This window comes from Anolis carolinensis, chromosome 2 (assembly GCF_035594765.1).
Source record: "Anolis carolinensis isolate JA03-04 chromosome 2, rAnoCar3.1.pri, whole genome shotgun sequence".
Taxonomy (NCBI): domain Eukaryota; kingdom Metazoa; phylum Chordata; class Lepidosauria; order Squamata; family Dactyloidae; genus Anolis; species Anolis carolinensis.
In genome coordinates this window covers 181,190,922-181,215,644 of record NC_085842.1, presented here as the reverse complement: position 1 = coordinate 181,215,644, position 24,723 = coordinate 181,190,922, and the positions used below count along the sequence as shown (strand labels likewise).

General features: G+C 40.2%; 1 protein-coding gene across 2 annotated transcripts in view; it reads left to right on the top strand.

The window, feature by feature from the left end:
- Positions 1-24,685, top strand: part of LOC100564769 (5'-nucleotidase domain-containing protein 2) — a 38,987-nt gene extending 14,302 nt beyond the window's left edge. For both annotated transcript variants that reach the window (XM_008103917.3, XM_062971239.1), the window contains exons 2-14: positions 460-644; positions 4,500-4,574; positions 6,618-6,673; positions 7,126-7,219; positions 10,098-10,226; positions 13,593-13,653; positions 15,350-15,452; positions 16,371-16,472; positions 18,095-18,176; positions 18,776-18,862; positions 20,582-20,722; positions 21,180-21,244; positions 23,400-24,685. In XM_008103917.3, coding sequence (XP_008102124.1) covers positions 460-644; positions 4,500-4,574; positions 6,618-6,673; positions 7,126-7,219; positions 10,098-10,226; positions 13,593-13,653; positions 15,350-15,452; positions 16,371-16,472; positions 18,095-18,176; positions 18,776-18,862; positions 20,582-20,722; positions 21,180-21,244; positions 23,400-23,661 — 1,442 coding nt within the window. In that variant the 3' untranslated portion in view covers positions 23,662-24,685. The remainder of the gene's footprint in view (positions 1-459; positions 645-4,499; positions 4,575-6,617; positions 6,674-7,125; positions 7,220-10,097; positions 10,227-13,592; positions 13,654-15,349; positions 15,453-16,370; positions 16,473-18,094; positions 18,177-18,775; positions 18,863-20,581; positions 20,723-21,179; positions 21,245-23,399) is intronic.
- Positions 24,686-24,723: the final 38 nt, after the last annotated feature.

The window sequence follows — 24,723 nt, the reverse complement described above, 5'->3', positions numbered from 1 at the left end:
TATTTTAAGTCCTTCCCAGGCTGCATCCTATAGAACTGTGGGGTTTTTAGTTTGGTCAGAGTCCCTAAAAGACCTCTCTAGCTGATAATTCTAAATATCCCTTCCCTAAACGGTAAACCTCAGGATTTGATAGAATGTTGGCAGTTAATGTGGAAACACAACACCAGAATTGCATAGTGTGAGTGAGGCCTTGTGCCATAATAAAAAGCTCATGTAGATTTGACCAAATAGGGTTCCTTTCAGCATAGAAAACACACCCTTGCAACTCCCAAATTCCTATTTTAGAAACACATACTTTTATAGAAAAACTAGTGGGAACACTGCCAGGTATTTCTGCCAGGCAGTCTTTGTTTCTGCTGCTTCCTTCCCAACTTCAGCAATTGTATAAGGCCATGTTATGAAAGGATGGAGACCTGTCTGGACTGTGTGTTCTAACTCTTTCTCACTTTCTTGCTTTAGATTTGCTCCCGCCAGGCGTCTGCAATCTTCTGAACCCCTCGACCATCTATGCCAACAATGAGATCTCACTGAATACTATCGAAGTGTATGGCTTTGATTATGACTACACTCTGGCATTGTACTCTCCTGCCCTCCACTCCCGCATCTATAACACTGCCCGGGACATCCTTGTGGAGCAGTATAAGGTAACTCTAAGACCTCACTCCTCTTGAGTGAAACATGATCATTTTGTGTATTGTCAAAGGCTTGCATGGCCGAAATTGGGTGTTGTATGGTTTCCAGGCTGTATGGCCAAGTTCTGGCAGCATTTTCTCCTGACGTTTGCATGTATCTGTGGTTGGCATCTTCAGCTACAGGAGAAAATGCTGTTAGAGCATAGCCATACAACCCAGAAACCACACAACACCCCAATCATTGTTTTGATTCAATGCAGCGTGGAATTGGTACTTGGTACTTAGCTGGTGGTGCAGTGGGTTACACTGCTGAGCTACTGAACTTGCTGACTGAAAGGTCCGTGGTTCAAATCTAGGAAGCAGAGTAAGCTCCCACTGTCAGCTCCAGCTTCTGCCAACCTAGCAGTTCGAAAACATGCAAATGATCAATAGATACCGCTCCGGCGGGAAGGTAACGGTGCTCCATGCAGTCATGCAAGCCACATGACCTTGCAGGTGTCTATAGACAATGCGAGTTCTTCGGCTTAGAAATTGAGATGAGCACCAACCCCCAAAGTCGGACACAACCAGACAATGTCAAGGTAAAACCTTTACCTTTACTAGGCTGGAAATCTTTGGCCAAAGTTATCAAGAGAATTTAAAGACTTGAAAGCCATAATGCAGGGGTGCAGTCCTCCACTTTTGTGATATTTTCCCCTCCCATTTTTTAAAAAGGCAGTTTTCATGGATTTGTTTCCAAGCCCAGACAGAAAGCACTTCCAATGAAAATATGAAAAAATACCTCATCCTGAAAGTATCTGAGAACCCTATATGACCTCCAAAATATTTTTATTTGCAACCTCTCCCAAAATGGTGGCAGAACTTAATGGCAAGTATTTTCCTGTTGCCATTTTGAGAAGGACTGCATAGGGAAAAACAGGAGTATTTGGGCTTGCGTGGAGGGTGTGGGGCTTATAGGAGTTTGTGCAGATGAATTGGCCCCTGCCTCCCACAGATGTCTTAGGGTCATATTAGACGTGATGAGAGGATTCTGTTTGTTCACATGTCTGACCTACTGGTGTTTAAACTAGGTGTGGGTGACTATTTCTACACCAAAAGAAGTATTTTAGTGAGAAACTGGATCTTCCTGCTTCAATTTAATTGCGTTCTGTTGCTTAATGCACTTTTCTCCTATGCTTGGTTTCATTTCCCAGAGTTTGCTGGTCTGAAGAGAAAGTGCTTGGAGAGTTTGACACTTGTCACCTCTATGCTCTGTTGATGTTAAAAAAGACCTTTTTTATATGTGAACAGTTTAGAGACATGGCTGCCCTGTTATGTCTCATTGGAAGCCATAGTTTGGGGGGATTGGGATTGGGGGGATATGAGTTTTGAAAGCCGTTTTAGTGTATTTATTGTATTTTAATTCTGTTACACTGTTACTATTTAATTGGTTTTTAACTTTTGTATCGCACTTCTTAAACTTGTTTAGTGTAGATTGTTAGCTGCCTTGAGTCCCCACGGGGAGAAAGGTGGGGTATAAATAAAATTAATAATAATAATAATAATAATAAATGGTAAATACAGTGGGTCTTTGGCATCTGTTGGGGTTTGGTTCCAGAACTCCCTGTAGATACCAAACTCCATGGATACTCAAATCCTATTATATAGTAAAGGTAAAGGTTTTCTCCTGACTAAGTCTAGTTGTGTCTGACTCTGGGGGTTATCTCCATTTTCAAGCCATTGTCCGTAGACGCCTCCTAGGTTATGTGGCCGGCATGACTGCATAGAACGCTGTTACCTCCCCCCCCCCCCCAGAGCGCTCCCTATTAATCTACTCACATTTGCAAGTTTTCGAACTGCTAGGTTGGCAGAAGCTGGGGCTAACAGCGGGAACTCACCCCCGCTCCTGGCTTTGAACCTCTGACCTTTCGGTCAGCAAGTTCAGCAGCTCGGCAGTTTAATCCGCTGCGCCATCGGAGCCTCCCCTATTATACACAATTGAATAATAAAATGATGTCCCTTGCATAAAGTGGCAAAATCAGAGGAGACAGGTTGTTGGAATTTTTATGTGAATGTTTTTAAGCTGTGGATTGTTAAAATCCATGGATAAACGATCTGTGGGTACATGCTCCAAATCGCTCTGAGCAGTTTAATCAAGAGAAATAATTACAGGTATGCCTCAGTTAAAAAAATGAGATGTGTTCTTGGACATTACTTCTTTAACTGAAAAATTGTTATCAGAGGCAAAAATAAGAAAGCCTAGGTATAGCTGCCAACTCCACAAGAAAGAGGAACCATTCAAAATGTTTCAGCAAACCTTTTATTCAAGGTAAATGATATGCTTACATGAAATGAAACAACCAGGTCAGGTAAACCTTGCATAAAAAACAAAAACATTTTGAACCCTCTAGAGCAGGGGTCCTCAAACTTTTAAAGCAGAGGGCCGGTCCACAATCCTTCAGACTGTTGAGGGGCCGAATGATCATTTGAAGAAAAAAAATGAACAAATTCCTATGCACACTGCATATGTCTTATTTTTAGTGCAAAAACAACAACAACAACAACAACGAAAGAAAAATACAATATTTAAAAATAAAAACAATTTTAACCAACTCAAACCGATCAGGATTTCAATGGGACCTGCTTCTGGCCAACAAGATAGTCAAGTTAATTAGGATTATTGTTGTTGTGTGCCTTCAAGTCATTTCGGATTTTGGGCGAGCCTAAGTCAAAAATTTATTTATTTATTTATTTATTTGTTATTTACTACATTTACATCCTGTCCTTCTCAGCTCAAAGGGGACTCAGAGCAGCTTACACTTTATATCTATATACAATATATTATATTATTAGCATAGAACAATATTAGCATTATATATTACTATATTGAATTATACCACTATATTGTAATATTATTAGTAATATTACATGTAATATATAATATATAATTAATATTATTATATGGTATTATTATTAGTATTACATTGTATTACATTTTAATATTTCTATCAATATTATATGTATATACAATATTATATTATTAAAACTGATATAAAAATATTATATTATAAAACTGAGGGCAGGGGCCAGGTAAATGACCTTGGAGGGCCGCATCCGGCCCCCGGGCCTTAGTTTGGGGACCCCTGCTCTAGAGGGTCCTCAACCTTTTTAGAGGTCTAGTTCACTTTTTAAGCAGACAGCCCTCAAACTATAGTTTAAAAAAAGCATGAACGAATTCCTATACGCACTGCACATATCCGATTTGTAGTGCAAAAAACCATGAAAAAAATACAATATTTAAAATGAAGAACAATTTTAACCAACATATACTATTTCAATGGGAAATGTGGGCCTGTTTTTGGCTGATGAGATAGTTAAGTTAATTAGGATTGCTGTTGTTGTTGTGTGCTTTCAAGTCGTTTCAGACTTAGGGTGACCCTAAGTCTAAAGTTTAGGGCTGGGGCTGGGGAAATGACCTTGGAGGGCTGCATCTGGCTCATGGGCCTTAGTTTGGGGGGCCCTGGTCTAGAGATTATCTGAAGGCTTCTTTCAAAATGTACCTAGGGCTGACTTGTACTTCCGCGGTCCTTTCCTAGCTCAAGCTTTATTGCATTGGTTACTCAGGCCAGACTGTTGCAACATGACATTGCAAGTCTGAGTTTCTCCTGACTTCCTTCACCATCCTCTCAGTGCCAAAGCTGGTAAAAGACACTCTGCTAGCTAAAGGATGTTGAAGAAAAGAGGGTTGGACAAGTGTAAAAGACTGTAAAAAAGGGTTTCTTTGTCAGAGGCTTTGATAACTGAGGTATGCCTGAGGATGCTTCCCAAAATGCCATGTTTTTAGTTTCCCTGTTTTGTTAATTATTTGTTTTATTTCTTTCTCGTCAGTATCCAAAAGGCATCTTGGAGTATGAATACTGGCCCACTTTTGCCATTCGAGGTTTGCACTATGACATTGCTAAGGTGAGAGGCCAATGTTTGTGTTTAATTTTGTTTTAATGTTTGTATATTTATATATTTTAAATTGGATACCAATGCTTTTATGTCAAGCCATTTTGAGTCCCCTTTGGGAAGATAAAGCGGGGTATAAATAAACGTAATAATCATAATCATAATCATGGTGGCTTAACTGTTTTAATGGTGGCACTGAGAGAATCCAGAATGTTTCTCTCCTCTCTTTTCTCCTCCTAACACACTCACACTTACCACATGTGCAGAATGGAAGTTGTCCTGGCTATCATAACAACAACGGCAGTTCTTTATCACAGTCTAGAAACCCAGCAATGAAACAAAAACATAACCTATAAAATAAATTCAGAGCACATGAAACACTTGTTGAAACCATAAAGGTAGAGCTTATTTCACATATTTTCCCCTAGGACAGGAAATAACTATTCCCTAATCCTGATTGCCTCAGAGAAAAAACTTGTCAACAAGTGAAATCATCCTGACATTCTTTTCTTCTCCTTTTCTGGAGGTTTTTCAGAAAAGGCTGGATGCCCATCTGTCTGGAGTGCTTTGATTCTGTTTTCCTGCATGGCAAAGGATTGGACTGGATAACCCTTGTGGTCTCGTCCAGCTCTGTGATTCTGTAATAATAATTTGACATAAAATTGGGCTGATTTTTTTGTGTTAAATTTGCAATTAATGGACTAATTATAATATGTCTTGCACAAGGATTAGCTGAGAATATACATATAACAATGTCAATGTACTAGTTGTCTCCAATTTATATAGCTGCTGGGTATTATTACCCTTATAAAATACTAACATTGTGGTCAACTGTATGTATGACAATCAACTTCAAGGAACTGGATAGAGGTTGACTCTGAAAACCTAGAAAAGAATTCTCCCTCTTTTCATTGTTATCCTCAGTGTGTTGCATGAAAGCATAACATAGGTATGTGTGAATTAAAAGACAGCTAATATTTTTGATGGGTGAGAATAGTACAGCCCCCAAAGGTCCCCCAAATTATATTGTATTGCAAATCCCAGCAACCTGGGATTTATAGGTGTAGTAATTTGAGAGAAATAGTGGGGGCTGCCATCCAACAGTATCTGTATGGGTGAATGATTTCCATTCTTGATTTTTAAAATAATGTATGGGATTGGTATAAGGAAGGAGTAAGCAATCTGATGTTCTCCTGATGCCTATTTAGCCCAGATGCCTATTGATGGGCATTCTGGAAGTTGTACTAAATGTGGAGGGCAAGAGTCTAAACCTTGTGTAAAGTGTCAAGAGTACATGTTATCCCAGCATTCCTATTGTGTATTGGGCCTTGTCAACATCATTGCCAAATAGGAAGAGCTGCCCATTGGTAGGGCATGAGTTAGTTTGTATTGATCTTTTTCTGCATTAGCTCTGCAGTTTGCAGCTGGGAAAAATTGTGAAGACTAGGTAGGAATTGACTTTTGGAGTGGTTTTTCCCCTGTTACTGTCTTGCACATTTCTTATAGTTATTGGTTGGAGGAGATGGGTCATGCTTGCATGCTTTGATTGTTTTGTTTGTTTCTGCACCAAATAACCCTTTGGAGGTATGTTTTCCATCCGCTTTACCCAGGGGCATGCACACAAGCCCAAGGGTTCCCCATTGAGCCAACAGTAGGGCCAAGGATAGTTTGGGTAGATAGAATTAGTTGCTCAGATGTGGATTCTACCATTGGATATGAGGGGTTGCTAGACCCTAACACCTAAAAGGCTGGAATGTTTCTCTGTTGTGTACCATTAATTGAGCATGGGTAAAACTTGTGGTATTTTATAGCACTCTGGCACCAACTGGAACAGCGGTTCTCAACCTGGGGTCCCCAGATGTTTTTGGCTTAAAACTCCCAGAAATCCCAGCCAGTTTACCAGCTGTTAGGATTTCTGGGAGTTCAAGGCCAAAAACATCTGGGGACCCCAGGTTGAGAACCACTGAACTGGAAGGTTAGGGAGGCCATGAACTACATCCAGTTTCAGAACACAACACTTCTGACTCTGATCTTTCTCCTCCTTCCTCCCCATAGGGCTTGCTCATGAAGATAGATGCCTTTCACTACATCCAACTGGGCACTGTGTACAGGTAAGTGTCATTTGGTCCAAATGGCTGGGACAGGACCAATTAGACAGATGAGATCTAGAAAGAAAGACTGAATGTTGAAGTGCATGTCTGTCAACATAAATCTTCCCTTTCTTCAGCACACATAGAAAAAAAAGGAATTATTTTTTAAATTCAATCTTGTGCAGTATTTTAGGATTTTGGATTTAATCTTCAAACAAATTACCATAGATAAATTAGAAAACTACTTTCTCTTCCTCCTTTTCAAACTCTGGTTTGTATTAATCATAGTTATTAATGGTGTATGTGTATACTTTGGCCTTCCAGTAGTTTTGAACTCATTATCTTTTTCCATTAGCCATTCTAAGTTGTATTGGCAGTCTAGATTCTGGCCTTTATTGGATTTGCTTAGACCCATGGTTTGGAGTTTCACACCTCTTGACCTAAACCCTTTTCCCTCTTCTTGTCCTCCACAGGGGCTTGAAACCTGTTCCAGATGATGAAGTGTTGGAGATGTATGATGGTACCCATCACATCCCGCTGCATCAGGCGAGTGGCTTCTATGGAAAGGTAGGGTGCCTTTTCTATTCCTTGAGCATCATGTTGCCCAGCCTTAGTTTCCAACTGATGTTGGGTACTGGCCATGTGTACATCGGGGACAGCTGTTACTGACTTAGACAGCTACATATCTGTAGAGTTTTCCCAAGTGATAGTGGTATTTCAATAGCAGTCATAGGATTGTTTTTACCTGGAAGCTTGAGTAGCCTGCAACACCACTTCCCCTCTCAGCTAGACCTCCAGGTTCACATATATGAGTAGAGAGTTGTATTGTCTTGAAGATTTTGCAAACCTTGGGGACTGAAATAGGGGCAAGGTGCTCTTGTTTCAAAGCTTCTTTTTGTTGGGGTGAGTGCTCTTTATTAGAGACGTGGAACATTCTGTAAAACCATCTCACAGATATTCAAAGTGAACCAGACAGTGCTGATGCAGAGTGGGACTGGACTTGCTTCTGGTTATTCTCATGATATCAGGACCTCACAGTGTAAAAGTAAGAGTGTTAGAGAAGAAAAGATAGAAGGGAGATCTAAAAAAAGAGAGAAAGGTAGATTGAGACTGGAGCACTTTACACTATCCCCCCCCCCCCCAATATATGTAGGCATACCCACAGTCCTAGTAGCATTTCAGGATTTTTAATGAGCATTGAAAAGCTTCTACAGTATGAGTTGAGGATTCAGTTCAGTGGTAGAGCACAGGCTTTGCTTGCTGAAAATCAGTATCCCCAGTATCTCCAGTTTGCAGGATTGGAATGAGGGGAAATTGGGTCGTAAGTTATGGATAAGGTTATGGTTTGCAATGGTATCACATGTGAGAACAGACAGATTGTTCATGAATGGCAGGTTGATGTTTGTGACTAATTCTTTTAAAACTTTTGTATTGCGCTTTTTAAACTTGACTAAGTAGGGATTGTTAGCCGCCTTGAATCTCCATGGGGAGAAAGGCGGGGTATAAATAAAGTTGATAATACTACTACTACTACTACTACTAATAATAATAATAATAATAATATGACTTAAAATCTGGAACAGGATTAATGGAATTTGTATACAGAGCTCAAAAAACATGATGTCTATGCTTCTTCAAGAAGCCTATGTATGCATTTTTGCTTTGAATATTGTTTTACTAATTGGCTTATTTGTCCCAAGAGTTACAATCCTTTGAGCTGCGTGGTTTTCTGTGAGTCACCATGCTTGTGAAATGCATGCAAAATATGAACACTGGAACAGAACTTGTTGTTCTGATGATCTGGCTAGATTTCTAGTCTTCATTTTTTGTGGAGACTGAGTTGAGAAAGTTCATGTGACATTTTGTGAAGACTCAGGGACTATTCCATGAGTTACATCCTTTGGGCTAATGTGAGTGACCACTGGTTTTTTTTTTTAAAAAAAAGAAACAATCTTATCAGATAATGTGGGGTTGGGAGCTCAATTAAAATTGGAACTACAAGGAGTGGATTTAATAATTTCCTCTCATGCTGTTGTTGTTACCGTTTTGTACCTTCAAGTCATTTATGACTAATGATGACTATCACAGGGCTTTCTTGCAAGGTATGTTCAGAGATGGTTTGCCTTTGCCTTCCTTTGAGGCTGAGAGAGTGTGACGTACTCCCTCCCCCCTCATCTCTGTGTGACTTATCCAGTCTGTTTGCATTTTTGTCAATGCATGTGAGGAAATGGTTACGCCAATTTGCTATACTCTCAATACTATTTAGATCTCTCACACAGTTGCTATTTAATGTTAATCCAGATAACAAAAATCATGCTGAAATAGTCATTTGAAATACTATACACTTTTGCTCACAGGAATAAGGTGGAAATGGGTGGGAAGAGGAAATAAAGTCCAGGTAGTATAGCTGCTGTTTTTCCATTAACTTGCAAACCCTATGTGGTTTGTATACAGAGCTTTGAAAATTTACTTTTTCAGTTTACGACTTCTCAAACAAAAGGTCTCAGATAGTCCAGAAAAATAACTTTTCAGAGTTCTGCAACATATCTAATCCCCGTGCCTACTTAATCATTCCCTGCCTCAGATCCAGATTGTCTTTGTTAACTTGCATGTTTATTTTATTTGATTAATGGATTGTATTTGTATGCCACCTTTTCCCCAGAGGGGGACCCAAGGCAGCTTCCATGTTGACTTTCATGATGATGGATAACAGGGATGGTTGTTATGGTGAATGTGTTTGTAACCGAAACAACATTTAGCTTTGGATAACATGTCTTATTTAGGCTGCTGATTGGATTTTTTATTTCTTTCACTCTGGTATATCTGTTTTGCTAGACCATAGAGTGAGCTTTAGTGGATCATTTTAATGTTATTATGCTGATAATCTATGTTATTATGCTGATATGTTTTACCTAGTTATATGACAGTTTACGTTTTGAGTTGTGGATGTTTTTAAATGACTTGGAAAGGTTGTTATTTATCATGTAATTCTACGATGTTGCTGTAAACTATTTTGAGAATTGTTGTGTATTTTCTGGGCTGCATGGCCATGTTCTAGAAGTATTCTCTCCTGACGTTTTGCCTACATCTATGGCAGGCATCCTCAGAGGTTGTGAGGTATGTTACCTCACAATCTCTGAGGATGCCTGCCATAGATGTGGGTGAAACGTGAGGAGAGAATGCTTCTGGAACATGGCCATACAGCCCAGAAAACACACAACAACCCTGTGATTCCGCCCATGAAAGCTTTTGACAACACATATTTTAAGAATGGTTTTTGCCATAGAAAAGCATCAGACAAATACATTGAAGTCTGTGGCCTGGATTAAATTAACTTCTGTGGCATCTTGCACAGAAATTGGTGCAGAGTGAGGAACAGTTCTCTAAAAAGGAAAATATCAATGTACCCTGTTCTTTGCTTCTTTTTGTGCCTTCCTCGTTTCAGGGTCCCGCCATAAAGCAATTTATGGACATTTTTTCTCTGCCTGAAATGACCCTCCTGGCTGTAGCCAATGATTTCTTCATCAGCAACGACATTGATTATGATCCAATCCATCTCTACAAAGATGTGACGGTATGTTGGTGTGTGTGTGTCCATGTGTTCATGCATACACTTATTCTCTTCTTGTTGTTGGCTGTTTTGCGGACATATGTGGGTGGCAGTAAAAAAAAGGAGGGGTTGGCTGACAATAGAAATGGAGGAATTTCTTCTTTTTAGTTCTGGGAGATGCACATTAGAACTCCTGGATTCTACCCAGCGGTGGTTCCTTTGTGGGGCATTCTGTGTTCTTTGTGTTGTTTATCCTGAACCAGCAATTCGTTTCTGAAAGTCTTGTGCGATTCCTATCCTCTCCTCCCTCCCGTGTTTGAACTCTCTGCTGTGGGTGGGTGTGACATATAATGGCAAGCATCAGAACAAGTTGTTCTGAGCCGGGGACGTTTTGGGAAGGGCTGCCAGGGAAGCTTATCTAGGAGCCCAGCTGCTTTAATGCTCGCCGAGCTGCCCCCCCCCCCCCTCATTTTCTCTGCTTGTGTTTGGAGCTGCAAGGTTCCCTTGTTTGCTACAGATATAGAAACTTGAAAAACTTCTTGGGTTCAGGGACTGTCCCCAGCCTGAGCTTGGGACAAGAGGTCAAAATTGGCATCCTCATAAATAGCATGGCTCCATTTCCCAGCTGCTGCACGTACACCATCTCTGTTTTTAGCTCTCCCACCCATTAGACCCCACCTCTGTGACCGGAACAGAGTGAAGGACACCTTGGAAAGGTTACTCATAGAATTCAACACCTCCCTTGTACAACGACCCTCGTCCTCTCCAAACCGATCTGTTTGTTTCTGCTCCCACCTAACATGGCCATGTAGTAACATGTAGTGGGGAAAGAGCCAGCCCATAATCAGAAGCATCATAATGAAGGCTTTTCCAGGGATCCTTGGGAGCTTTTTATATTTCTGAATATAGACATATTCTTCTTAGGTGCTCTCTGTTCTCTACTGGCCACTATGTAGCCATGGCATGGATGAGTAGGGAGCAAAGGTAGGTGAGCTTCAAGGAAGGAGAGAAGGGAGATCAAATCATAGAGTTGGAGGAGACCCCAGAGGGCCATCCAGTCCAAACCCCAGCCATGGAGGAATATACAATCAAAGCACTCCTGACAGATGGCCATCCAGCTTCTGTTTAAAAATTTCCAAAGAAGGAGACTTCACCACACACAGAACATTGATAGGTTTAACTTGGGATTTTGTATTCATTGTCTAGTGAGAGGGGGAGTGCAATTTGGGTAATATTTAGCTTCGAGCTTAACGGAGCTCCACCTACAGACTGGAGTCCCTGGAATTCTTTGGGGATTCTGGAAGTGATAGTCTTCTTAAACTTAAACAGGGCTTCTTATATTTTTCCTACTTGCATCCCCTTTCGGCCTGATACATTTTTACATGGCCTGATATAAAAGGCATATAAAATAGTAAAAAAAAAAATCAAACATTTACTGATACAATAAAATCTCGCTTATCCAACATAAACGGGTCGGCAGAATGTTGGATAAGCGAAAATGTTGCATAATAAGGCGGGATTAAGGAAAAGCCTATTAAACATCAAATTACATTATGATTTTACAAATTAAGCACCAAAACGTCATGTTTTACAACAAATTGACAGAAAAAGCAGTCCAATAGCCGATAACGTTATGTAGTAATTACTGTATTTACAAATTTAGCACCATAACATCGCAATGTATTGAAAACATTGACTACAAAAACATTGACTCCTAAAAGGCAGACTGTGTTGAATAATACAGAACATCGGATAAGCGAAGGTTGGATAACTGAGACTCTACTGTAATAAATCAGCCTTTCAAGGCTTGCTAAAGAGGCTGATTTTCAATTTTTATGGAATATAGCTGAAGCATGTTCTTCTGAGTCCACTGTAAATACTGCACATCACTGCTAACAGTGTTGTGTAAATGAGCGACATTCAGAAACCTTTTATTGTTGCTAATTTTTTGGGACCCCAACATTGAGTTAAGGGTTCAGGACCTACAGTTTAAAAAGCAGTTGTCTAAGGAAAACACTTTTCTAGACTCTGGTGCTGCTGTCCAGCTATTCAAAAAGGAGAGAAGGCATATATATCCAAATGAGTGCCTGTTTTACATGTATGTTGGCAGGGGCCCACAGGGCAGTTCTCCCCAGAACCAGTTTTGTGTCAACCCCAGAATGAGTACAAAAAACACTGAAAGGAATCTTATGTCAACAATTGGGAAGTGGGAGAGAGAATATGTGCATTACGTAAGGCAGAAACAAAATCTACATTTTTTGGTTTAAACAAATAAAAAACAGCCTTGAGGCCTCAGATCAGATCAGGACCTTTGGAAGGTATTTCAAACAAGCACTCAAAAACATTCTTGGCCTTTGAAACCTATAGCAAACTATTTTTTGAAATGAAGACAAATGCACAAGTGCCACATAGGGAAGAAAGTATTTTCCTAGTCTTTTTAGTTTCAGTGCTTTTCATGTACAATACTTTTTGTGTTTTCTCTCCTGCTGTTGGTTTCATCTTCGTATTATTTGCTGGTTTAGGATTTATTTTTTACACTCAATGAGTTCAGGTTTCATTTTGGCAAAGAGTGGAGAACAGTGGTAGTGAAATATTTGGAATAAATAAATGGCAAATGGGCATCTCAGGGGTGTCAGTGTGTCCATAAATAGGAAAGCAGTCTGGAGAAAAGCTTATTTCTGCCTTTTCTTTGTGCCTGCTATTTTTTTTAGAGCTGGAATTGCAATCTGATTATAGCTCGGTGCCATTTCCCATTTGCCACTAGTGTATATTAAAGAAATTGAAGACAGAGAAACTGAAGGACAGAGGAAGTGGGTTTGGGGAAAGAGAGAGGCAAAGCATTATGAAATAGCAAGACTTCTTAACCCATATATTTTGCTATGGGGTTAGAATAAGTATATTCAATATAAATGTATACATTAGCCCCGAAGCTGTGTTTGCAAAGATGCAAAACATGAGGGGCACATTTTTATTTTATTTATTAGTTACACTGTTGCCTGGGCCATGGCTGAGTCAGAAGTTGAACTTGTGTCTTATAGTTTATCAGTGTAGCTTCATTGAAAAATGGTTTTATACCACTTTGACTGCCATGGCTCCATCCTATGGAATCTTAGGATTTGTAGTTTGTTGTAACACCAAGACTCCCTAACAAAAGATCAAGTATATTTGAAAGCTACAGAACCCAGAATTCCATAATGTTGAACCATGGCAGTTAATGTTGTGTCAAAATGCTAAAATTCTGCCGTGTGGATGCATCCTTCGTTTCAGCCTACTGCCTGCTGAAAATGTCCTCGATAGCTTGTGGGAAAAGTATAGTAAATGGAGACTAGCAGAAGATTTGAAAGCTTGTTTCTGTGTTCTTTAAAAAAAGATTTTTAATATCCTCAACAGGATGCCATCCGGGATGTTCACATCAAAGGTTTTATGTACAAGTGGATTATGCAAGATTTGGGTGAGTACTTGCCTGTCATGGGACTGAAGAGAACTAGATTGCTTGCAAAAGGTGGGATGCAACTCCTCGAATTTCCCAAAAGCATGGCCACTAGGGGAGTCTGGGAATGACAGTCCCAAACGTAACTTCTCTTAACTGTTTCCCCCCGTTCCACCATTTAATATGGTAGACTCTGCCACATTACAACAGCAGTTCCCAAATCTTGTTTCATGGAATCAAATGCAGAAGATTGACCAGGGAGGCAAAAATGAAATGCAAAAAACACCAAGACTGTTATTGTGCATGGAGTAAATTAGTTTATCCTCTCTCTCAATGTGGCAAAATTCCAGTATTGCAAGTAATTGGAGAAGCCAAGATATAAAAGCAACCGAAATCTCCTTCCGTAGCTTCTCTTGTTTCTGTTGAATTGAGATGGTATTGATGGCATACTTCCAGGCATATCTTAACCCAGACATAGTGCTAGAAGCTTGCTATACAGGCAGTCCCTGAGTTGCAAGCATCCGACTTACAAACAACCCATAGGCACAAACATGGGTGGGACAACAGGAAGTGAGATAAATTTACCTCCCGGAAGGGAAATTCACTCCTGGAAGAGTTATCATGGGGGAAAGGTGTCTCCACTGAAGCTTTCTCACCAATTCTTGCTTCCCCAACAAGCCATTTTTTTCAAAATCCAATCATCACAGAGACAGATATTGAGATAAAATCTTTTGAACAAGGGCACAGACAGCAAAAGAAACACCATGGGGGTGTTAATAATAAAAAATAATAATTAACCCTCTGCTATTCCTCTGCTATCCAAAGCTAAAAATATATGTTTTTGGCTAGAGTTACACTTAAAAAATGTACCTGTTTGAACTTAAAAGCAAATTCAGATTAAGAACAAATCTATAGAACTTATCTTGTTTGTAAGTTGGGAACTGCCTGTGTGTGTGTGTGTGTGTGTATATATATATATATATATACACAAACATTTATTTAATTAAAAAAAACAGGAAAGGAAATTCTCAGTGCAATGTTATATGCAGTATTGTGGAATAAGCGTTTGCACAACCCAACCCAAATCTGAAAACAAATGTGAGAATGAATGTATTATTAATTAGCACTGTAAACCCATCTTTCCTCAGGTGAGCCCAGAGCAAACATGCACACTTTTTCTGCCCTCTTTATAACCAGAACGATAACCCTATGATGACTATCTGACCCAAGGCTCACAACTCAGTGCGAGCTTCAACCTGGATCTTCTAAGAATCTAAAACTGCATAGATTACACTGGAAATTTGGCTCTTCCCAATAATCCTCCAAATATTTCATCACATCTGTTAAGCTTGTTCATTTTGGCCTCAGAATAAGAAGGGAGGGAATTCCCTAATCAGAGGTGAAATCTAATGGAGGAGATGAGTTTAAAAACTAGGCTACAAAATGTCTTCAAAATTTTTTGCATCTTTTAAAATATAAATTTCACTTGAGTTTTAGTTATTTAAACTAGAAGTCTTATAAATAAAATTATGAAATAAATCATTCCTTTTATGCTCACATAAACACAGACACCATATTAAGAACATAAAATGCTAGTTCTGAGCAGTCAACGCCTGTGTCTAATTTTTTGCTGTTTTTTTCACTTATGTGATTTGTAATTTCAGATATTATGGCATATTCAGAGACGCTTGTAATGCCCCCTCCCTTTCTTTTGCAGAGAAGTACATTCTGCGTGGGGATGAGACCTATGCTGTGCTGCACCGCCTGGCTAAAAGTGGCAAGAAGCTTTTCCTCATCACCAACAGCCCTTTCAGCTTTGTGTAAGTCTGACATGGCTGGGTTGCAAGTTAGAAAGAGGCAGGGCGTTCTGACTCCCAATTCTGGATTTTTGCTGGAATTCCAGCATCAAAATGATTTCTCAGATATGCTGGTGTGCCACAAATTAGAGCATCATGGATATTAGACTGCTGGAATCCCAAGGGCGTCTGTGGAAAATGTCTAAATTGAGAAATAGAAGGTTGCTTTTGAAAATAAAAGCTAACCAACACTGTTCTCTAAAAGTTAAAATTTTATAGTAAAGGTTTCCCCCTGACATTAAGTCCAGTCATGTCCGACTCTGGGGGTTGGTGCTCATCTCCATTTCTAAGCCGAAGAGCTGCCGTTGTCCATAGACACCTCCAAGGTCATGTGGCTGGCATGACTGCATGGAGTGCTGTTACCTTCCCGCTGGAGCGGTACCTATTAATCTACTCACATTTGCATGTTTTCGAACTGCTAGGTTGGCAGAAGCTGAAGCTAACAGCGGGCGCTCACTCTGCTCCCTGGGTTTGAACCTGGGACCTATCGGTCTGCAAGTTCAGCAGCTCAGCACTTTAACACACTTCGCCACTGGAGGCTCCTAATATAATATAATTATGATATATTTTTTCTTAAAGAAGTGGAGCATCAGTTTTGAGTCAAGAGACCTCCATAACTCTGTTGGCTGCCCAGACTGATAACAAATCAATTGAGCAGTTTTGATGATGGTTGGAGAGATCAATGCTGCTTTGCTGTTTATGTTCAGCTATGTGTGAAAGGGTTTAGTTCCATGAGGCTTGTTGTATTCAGCATATTTTTCTTCTCAAGACACCATCCTGCTGCTTCTCCGGATCATATGGTAAAAAGCTTCTGAACCAAGTTTTTTGTGGCACAGTGCCCCCTACCGATGGCCGTCCATAATCCTTTTCTTTTGCTCCCAGGGATAAAGGGATGCGATACATGGTGGGTAAAGACTGGCGGGACTTCTTTGATGTCGTCATCGTCCAAGCGGACAAGCCTCATTTCTTCAATGATTGTGTCAAGTGAGTGTGGTCTCAACATGAAGCTCCTAGTTCTGGATCTTGTTTTCTGTGGGACTTCGGGGATAAGTGAAAGCAACTCTTTGTGGATAATTTTCACACTCCTGAGTTTGAGTGCAAGGATTCAAAGGCATGTTGGTGGCTTCCATGTCAGTGGGATGATGGGTCTGTTCTGAGTTGCAGCCTGAACTTGAAGGGAACTGACCGTGGTATTTCCCAGAGCACTTTGGACATTTTTTTAAAATTCAGATTGGAATTTACACCACTCCATTGAAATAGAAATCAGTGGTTGTCATGGCATGGGTCACACCAACTTTCCTTAACTTTTGTTCACAGGGCAAAACCAATCTGTGCTGAGTGAAGTTAGTATGTGATTTTTTAGGGTAGAGTTCACTATATGCAAAGTATAACCACAAGGGAAATTGCAGATTGCAAATACTTGAGTCAAGAGAACAATCTGAGTCTCAAAATGCAGGATCTAACCTTTGACATGGTCCTTAGCCACAACACTTTTAAAAGACCTAGATACCGGCAGTCGATCTTTTTCTTAACATGCTTGTTTTTCTTTGCTCATTCTTGGATCACATTCATTAAAACTTTTGTTGTCTCATGGCCTATTTTGTCTCCCCATTCTTCACATGGTTCTCTCGCATTTCTTATACAGTAGAGTCTCACTTATTCAATACTCACTTATCCAACGTTCTGGATTATCCAACGCATTTTTGTAGTCAATGTTTTCAATATATCATGATATTTTGGTGCTAAATTCGTTAATACAGTAATTATTACATAGCATTAATGTGTAATGAACTACTTTTTCTGTCAAATTTGTTGTATAACATGATGTTTTGGTGCTTAATTTGTAAAATCACAACCTATTTTGATGTTTAATAGGCTTTTTCTTAATCTCTCCTTATTATCCAACATATTCACTTATCCAACATTCTGCTGGTCCGTTTATGTTGGATAAGTGAGACTCTACTGTACTTATATTTGTGTGACATGAAATGGGAGGAGGCGTAGGAAACTTGCACTAACTTGTAATAATTCTTCACTTAAAAAGCAAGATGGGGTGCTCTCTAAATAATGCCTGACCTCTGCATATTCTATTTTCACTTCCCATCTGTCTTCCTTCCTCCTTGCATCTTGATGATGTTTCTCAATGCATGTTCTGTAGCCAAGAACTTTTAAAATTCTTTAGCCGTCACTTAGTTAGTTTAACTCAGAGAGAAGTTGTGGGTCTCCAGTTGTCATTGCAGAACAACTAATCTGATATTTTAACATTAACTGTGCTGTCTAGGACTGATGGGAGTTGCAGTTCCATACATCTAAGAGCATTACAGCTGCCCACCCTCTTATTTAAATGCCATGTTTTATTTCTCTTGTGATTTACACAAGAATTTTCAGAAAACTCACTGGCAGTTAGTATGGCATAATTTTAGAATTTCAACAGGAATTATATGCCATCCAGGTAAATGGGGGGGGGGGGGAGGTGGGTTGAAGTGACAGAGCTGGACAATGTGTGGGTTTGGAGGGATACATACAAGAACACAATGTCTTTTTCCCCTCCAAACACAAGAAAACCAAGGCATCTTATTGGTATTTCTACTGGCTTCTCTCCTTAGACCTTTCCGGAGACTGGACAACAATGGGGACTTGCAGTGGGACAAAATAAATAGGCTGGAGAAAGGGCAGGTATATAAACAGGTAAGGAAATAAACCTTAGGGGGGACAACATTTCATAGCAGTGGGATAATCTACCTTTTGTCAAAGCTAAGTTAATTAACTCAGCCTTTCCATTAACAGCATTCTTGTGTTAATTCCACAAGAATAAAATGATTAAGATTCAGATTAGCAATTAATAGTTGAATAATACACATACCTCTCCAAAGGGAAGGAAAGATGACTGTTCCTTATTTTCTCCCTCAATGTGGTTTCATGAGACATGTTCAGAGAGAAATATAATGTATGTTGAATACTGATCAGAGAAAGATATGGTTTTAAAAATAAGAGTTAAGGTACACTTTTTACGTTGATCAATGGATAAGCCAACCATTGGGGTCAATTTTTTGACTAAATTCTTTTAATTAAAAGTTTCTAGAGGTGACTTTGGATTTATCTTCCACCATAACAGTGTAGAGGAATCTGGTTGCAAAAAGGTTTCCCCTTTTCTGTATCGACATTACCATTGGGCATATGCATTTTGTTCCTATGTTTGTAGAGGTCTTTTGGACAGATGTCACATCCATGTGTCTATCTTTAATGCACTTTCCCTAATTTCTCTCATCTTCCTTACCCAAAATTAGGGCAATCTCTTTGATTTCCTTCGGCTGACAGGCTGGCGTGGATCCAAAGTCCTCTACTTTGGCGACCATCTCTACAGTGATTTGGCGGTGAGACCAAAGAGCCCTGTTTTCCTGCTTGAAAGCATTCACTTAATGGGGTGGAGCCTGGGAATGCAGGGCTTTAGTTTTGTCCCGGCAGTCCTAGAAAGGTAGCACTTATTTATTTATTAGCCTGGGAACCCAGTGGTGCCCAGGTTCTTAGAAGATGGCATTGTTTGTTTTGGGATGTTAGGTATTATCACATAAGTTTTGTCCAGATCCGTATTGACAGTGTTCAGTGCTGTCTGGATAAGGATGAAGTACAACTCCCAGATTCACAGGGCAATCATCCCAAAACCCTGCCAGTATTTGCAGTTGGCCATGTTGGGTCTGTGTGCCAAGTTTGGTCCAGATCTGACGTCAGCTGGGTTCAGTGCTTTCTGGATGCAGGTGAATTATAACTCTCAAAATCAAGGTCCAACCCACTAACCCCTGCAGTATGTTCAGTTGGTCATGGGGCTTCTCTGTGCCAAGTTTGGTCCCAGTCCATTGTGGGTGGGGGTCACAGTATCCGTGAAGGTACTGTAAGCCCCATCAACCATGACAAGTAATCACATAATCCACAAGCATAATCTGGGCCGTTCCTATAGTCAATACATATCAATCCATATCTATTTATTGCACAGATTCTCCAAAGGCTTGGTCACAGAGCCATGTTTTTACTCTCTTATGGAATATCAAGAGGGAGGGGGTTTGTAAAGAACTAATAACAACTAAGATTCTTTCAGGCAGGGGGAATCTTTTTATCCCACTGCTGCCACCAATTTGTAAAAGAGGGTAGCATAGAAGACCCAATTAATAACGAATAAATGTCCCAAATAATAAAAGATAACTGCCACCGATCAGTGAAAATTCAGCCACCACTGTGTGGAGAGACACCTTTAGATTATAAAAGTGCTCAACCACCCAATAGCTCAGAGGAAGCCTTTTACTTTATTCAGTGTTAAAATGGTAGCACAATTGTGCTGAGGGAGTCTATAGGTGACAGAGGCTTTGATGTATAAAGAACAATACCAAGTTTATTCAGGCACACGCTTGGTGGTTACAAAAGATGTTTCACTTAGAGGTATTCTTATTAACAGTTACAATACTAGAATGAGATGAATCAAACTCTCTAAAGTATCACTTCTTTTACTTAAAGTAGTTAAAACTTCTTCCTCTGCTCCTTTTAAACTGTTACTTCAATGGATCTCTGTGAGTCCAGCTGGGATTGGTTCCCAAAGTCTGAAAATTGGACTATCCAGTGACTTCAAACCACAGTCACCCCTGTGGTATACTATCACAGATTCTCTGTGCCTTTCCAGGACATAGACTACATTAAATAAGTCACCAAATGTATTTGAAACCGACTCAAAATGAACAATTGAGTCTCCTTGATCCCATCAACCTGGAATCAATTTTCCCTGTGCCTCATCAGAGCACAGACTGAGGCTTCACTTTTTAAAAACCTCTTCACTTCTCCTCCCCTCGGCAGATGACTCCGCCCACATCTCCATGGCAACTGCCTCAGAGGAGAGCCACTAAATGGCTGCCGCTGTCTCATACCTATTCAACCAAACCACAAACACATAGTTAAACACAACAAACATGAATACAAAACTCACTTCATTACAGGGCTGATCTAATATCTCTGGGGAGGGAGTTCCCTAGCTGTGAGGCCACCACTGAGAAGACTCTCTGAAGGGTTTTTTCCCCCTCCAAAACTTTTGTTACACCTTTCTTTATCAGGATCTGATGCTGCGGCATGGCTGGAGGACAGGGGCCATAGTTCCTGAGCTGGAAACGGAGACAAAAATGGTGAACACCGAGCAGTACTCGCAAGCGCTCACATGGCTGCAAGCCTTAACTGGATTGTTGGAGCGCATGCAGGTAAGGAAGAAGAGAACAGGGAAGGCTGTTTCATTGCTGGGAATGAAATTAAGGGTGATCTAGAACTCTTTGTTGGAGGGCAGGGTGTCCTTAAGAGCTGTGGACAAGGGATATTCAAAATGGCATCACTGTACAATGTCTCTAAAGAAGCGTTTTTCAACCTGGGGGTCGAAAAGGATGCAGAACCTGTGGCCTTGCTGGATTGCAGTTGTAATTATTCTTCACCATTAGCCATTTTTCCTTGGGCTAATTGGAATTATAATCCAAACAGTAAAAGAGTGGGCCACATATCTACTTGCCGTCCACCCAGAAAGTCCACTAACATAATGGTGGTGGAGTTTCATTTGATTCACTGGGCTGTGGACCTCAGCTTGCACAGGAAAAGCAAGTTTCTAGCAAATGATGTGGGACAACCAGATACTTGTCTAATAATTAGATTTATTTCCATTTCCAAAAGATGTTCCAGGATCAGGAATCCCAGCAGGTACTGCAGGACTGGATGAAGGAGAGGCAAGAACTCAGGTATCATTACAACATACCATCTTTCTTGGCTTCTCACTAGATTTACCATTTCTAATCGAAGTTTCAAATTGTTATTTGACTGGATGCCTTTGGCCTTGAAATGTGAGAAAGTGTGTGAAGGAGAGAGAATGAGAAAGAATGAGTATACTTTCTTTTCTTAAAAACAGTTTTATCATATAGTAAACATATGTAGAGTTCATTGATTAAAGAAATCATTGTGTAACTGGGTCATCAGATGGCAGTCTGAATACATAATTTGTAATTATATCTCATGCTCGAAGTATAATGTATGTCATGCATAATGCTTTGATTGGTTAAAATGCAAGAAAAAATGGAATGAATGAATCCATTCTTAATTGAAAACCAGCAGTGGTGCTGTTTCCATCCACTATGGACAGCGTTCACATCCGGTGAATGTTGGCAGGGCCCTTTACTCTTTGTAAATCTCTGCCAAATGTGATTATGTTTTTATTGCCTTTTAGTTTAGTTTAGTTAGTTTTGCACCATTGTCCTTACACTGTTGGACTACAAATCCCAGAAGGCTGGTTGTTTAGAAAAACAAACCCAATATAGTTGAAGGTGGAGCTGATACCCATTAGACTGATGCTGATGTCTAGTGGAAGTGCTGCGCTTAGATTAAATATTGATAGGAAATTCTTGAAATCGGTGGAGAGCTTGAATGGTCCTGAGCGCCACCCCCAGTGCTGGCAGCCATTGTTTTATGCTGAATAGCTTGAGCAATAGTTTCCCTTCTACGTGCACATATACAACACAAGCACATTGCATGCACTGATAATTCCCTGAGAGAATTACAAGCGGAAGGCTTTGCTGCTAAGAGTCATGTCTCCTTTGTAGGATTGGATTTCCTTGTCTATAGAAAACAATAGGCTGGACTGCGCAATTGAATAGCTCTTTGGGTTCGCCCCCCTGCTTTCATCTGTATATATACACCAGGCATGTCTTACTGTGGGCTGCAGAGCAGTTGTCAAGTTTCCCTAACCACCAGATAGTACTCTCTCCTTAGGCTGGAAAGCCTTGTACCAATTTGTCTGTCAACATTGTTCTGTATGGGAGCAGAAGACAAGGTATACTTGTAGTTCTTGTTGTATTCCCTATACATTTTTTAAAGAACAACAACAATCCTGTTCATCAAAGTGACTTTGATAGATGAATATAAAATGGAACTGGTGTAATTCCACTTCTACTTGTAACATGAAAACATGACTACTATTAATCTTTTTCGAGCTGCTGTGAATTCCGGCATTGCTCACAAGTTGTCAGGCATACCCATGAGGACTAGAACACGTTTTCATTACTTCATGGTATTAGATGTACGATGAAATTGTGGGGAGAGAGGGCTGTATTTTTTCAACAGCAAGACATTCTCTTTTAAAAAAGTTTTTATTAAAAAATGTTTTCTAAATCAATAACTGAGAAAGAGAAAGGAAAAAAGAATAAAAAAGAGAGAGAAAAAAGATAAGGCAAGAATAAAAATAAAATAAAAACACACAGAGCCTGACAAAACAAATAATAAACACACTGATTTAAAATGTATATGTTGACATCCATCTATTGTATGGTGTTGTAGGTGAAAAGTAGCCTTTTGCCAAGTTTTAATAAATCTCATATTGTTTCTTTAAATGTCCCATTTACTTCTTCTCTAATATCCAGGCCAGGTATTTTTTCTATTTATTCCTGTTACCTGCAAATTAATATTTTCATTTTCTCATTTTTAAGTAATCTTTGAATAATTGCCAGTCTGTTTGTTTAATTGGTTTTCCCTGGTTAGTTGCTAACAAATAGGTGAGCCTATCCATATTCATAATGTCCATGATTTTAGCAATCCACTGGTCCATCTCTGGTACCTCTTTATCTCTCCACTGTTTGGCATCAATTATCCTTGCCATCAACACCATATAGTTAAAGAATATTTCTTTGTTCTTTTCCTTTTCTGTATCAAACAGCCCCAATAGAAATAATTTAGGTTCCATCTTAATCTTAATTTGTAAAATTTTCTGCATTCTCTGTTGACATTCTTAAGCTTGCATTAAAAATATTGTTACAGGAGAAAAATATTTCCTGGATTCCAAACTTAATTTTTCTATCTGATGGCTATTTCCTTCTCTGCCTTCCCACCACCCACCCCCTACTTCAGGGCACTCACCAAGAACCTCTTCAACCCTCAGTTTGGGAGCATTTTCCGCACGTGTCACAACCCTACGTATTTCTCCCGGCGCCTGTGTCGCTTTTCAGACATCTACATGGCCTCGCTCAGCTGCTTGCTTAACTACGACCTCAACTACACCTTTTACCCAAGACGTACCCCATTGCAGCACGAGGCACCCTTATGGATGGACCAGCTCTGCACTGGCTGCATGAAGACTCCTTTTCTGGAGGAGATGGCGCACATCCGCTAAGGACCTTGGGACGAGCGGAGGATTGGCAGAGAGGTCATGCCTTTCTGCCTCACACCTCCTAGGGGCTGTGATGTATGGACAGCGGCCTTTCATGGCCATTTTTCTTAAACTGGATTACCTGTCCTCTGTGGTGCATGTGTGTCAAATTTACAAAACTAGAGTGCCTGCTAGGAATTTCTCAACTGCTTTCCAAATGTCTCAACGGAACACAGGTTGACATAGGAAGTTCTTGGCTGGCCTACAGACCAAGATCCAAGCATCTTCTGTATTGGGTTGTTGTGTGTTTTTCGGGCTGTATGGCCATGTTCCAGAAGTATTCTCTCCTGACGTTTCGCCCACATCTATGGCAGACATCCTCAGAGGTTGTGAGGTACCTCACAACCTCTGAGGATGCCTGCCATAGATGTGGGCGAAACGTCAGGAAAGAATACTTCTGGAAAATTGCCATACAGCCCAAAAAACACACAACAACCCTGTGATTCCGGCCATGAAAGCCTTCGACAACACATCTTCTATATTCTTTCCAAGAGCTCCATTAAGCTTGGGGTCACTGTGAAATTGATCTGTGGCCTCTCAGCAGGGATTGGTCTGTCTTCTGTCCTCACCTTGGACCCTTTGTGTATTTCACAGTCACAGGAAGTAGTCCCCTGCATTGGACTTGTGTTCATTTGTCTTGTGGTGGGGTGCATCACCCTAACAGCACACATTCAGCATTGACTTGGCTTTGTCGCTCCAGCCAGCAGGCATCTCAGCTACCCCTCTTCCCCCACAAGATTTACAGGTGCTTTGTATTGTTTGAAGTTTACATCCCTCAACATGTACTGTTGGATTTTGGGTTTTTTTTCTCCCTTCTTCTTGCCTGCCACAGAAAAGTACAGGATAGCTATGGTGAAGGGAGTTTTGGGGAGGGAATATCTTGTCCCCCAGTGAAGTGGTAGGGACAAGAGGTGCTATGGGGTGGGAACTGGGCCTTTAACTGATAACTGGAATTTTGTAATTTTCAATAAAGTCTTTGTGAAACATTCGCCTTCTGTGTTTTATGGAGCATGCAGCGGAAAATAT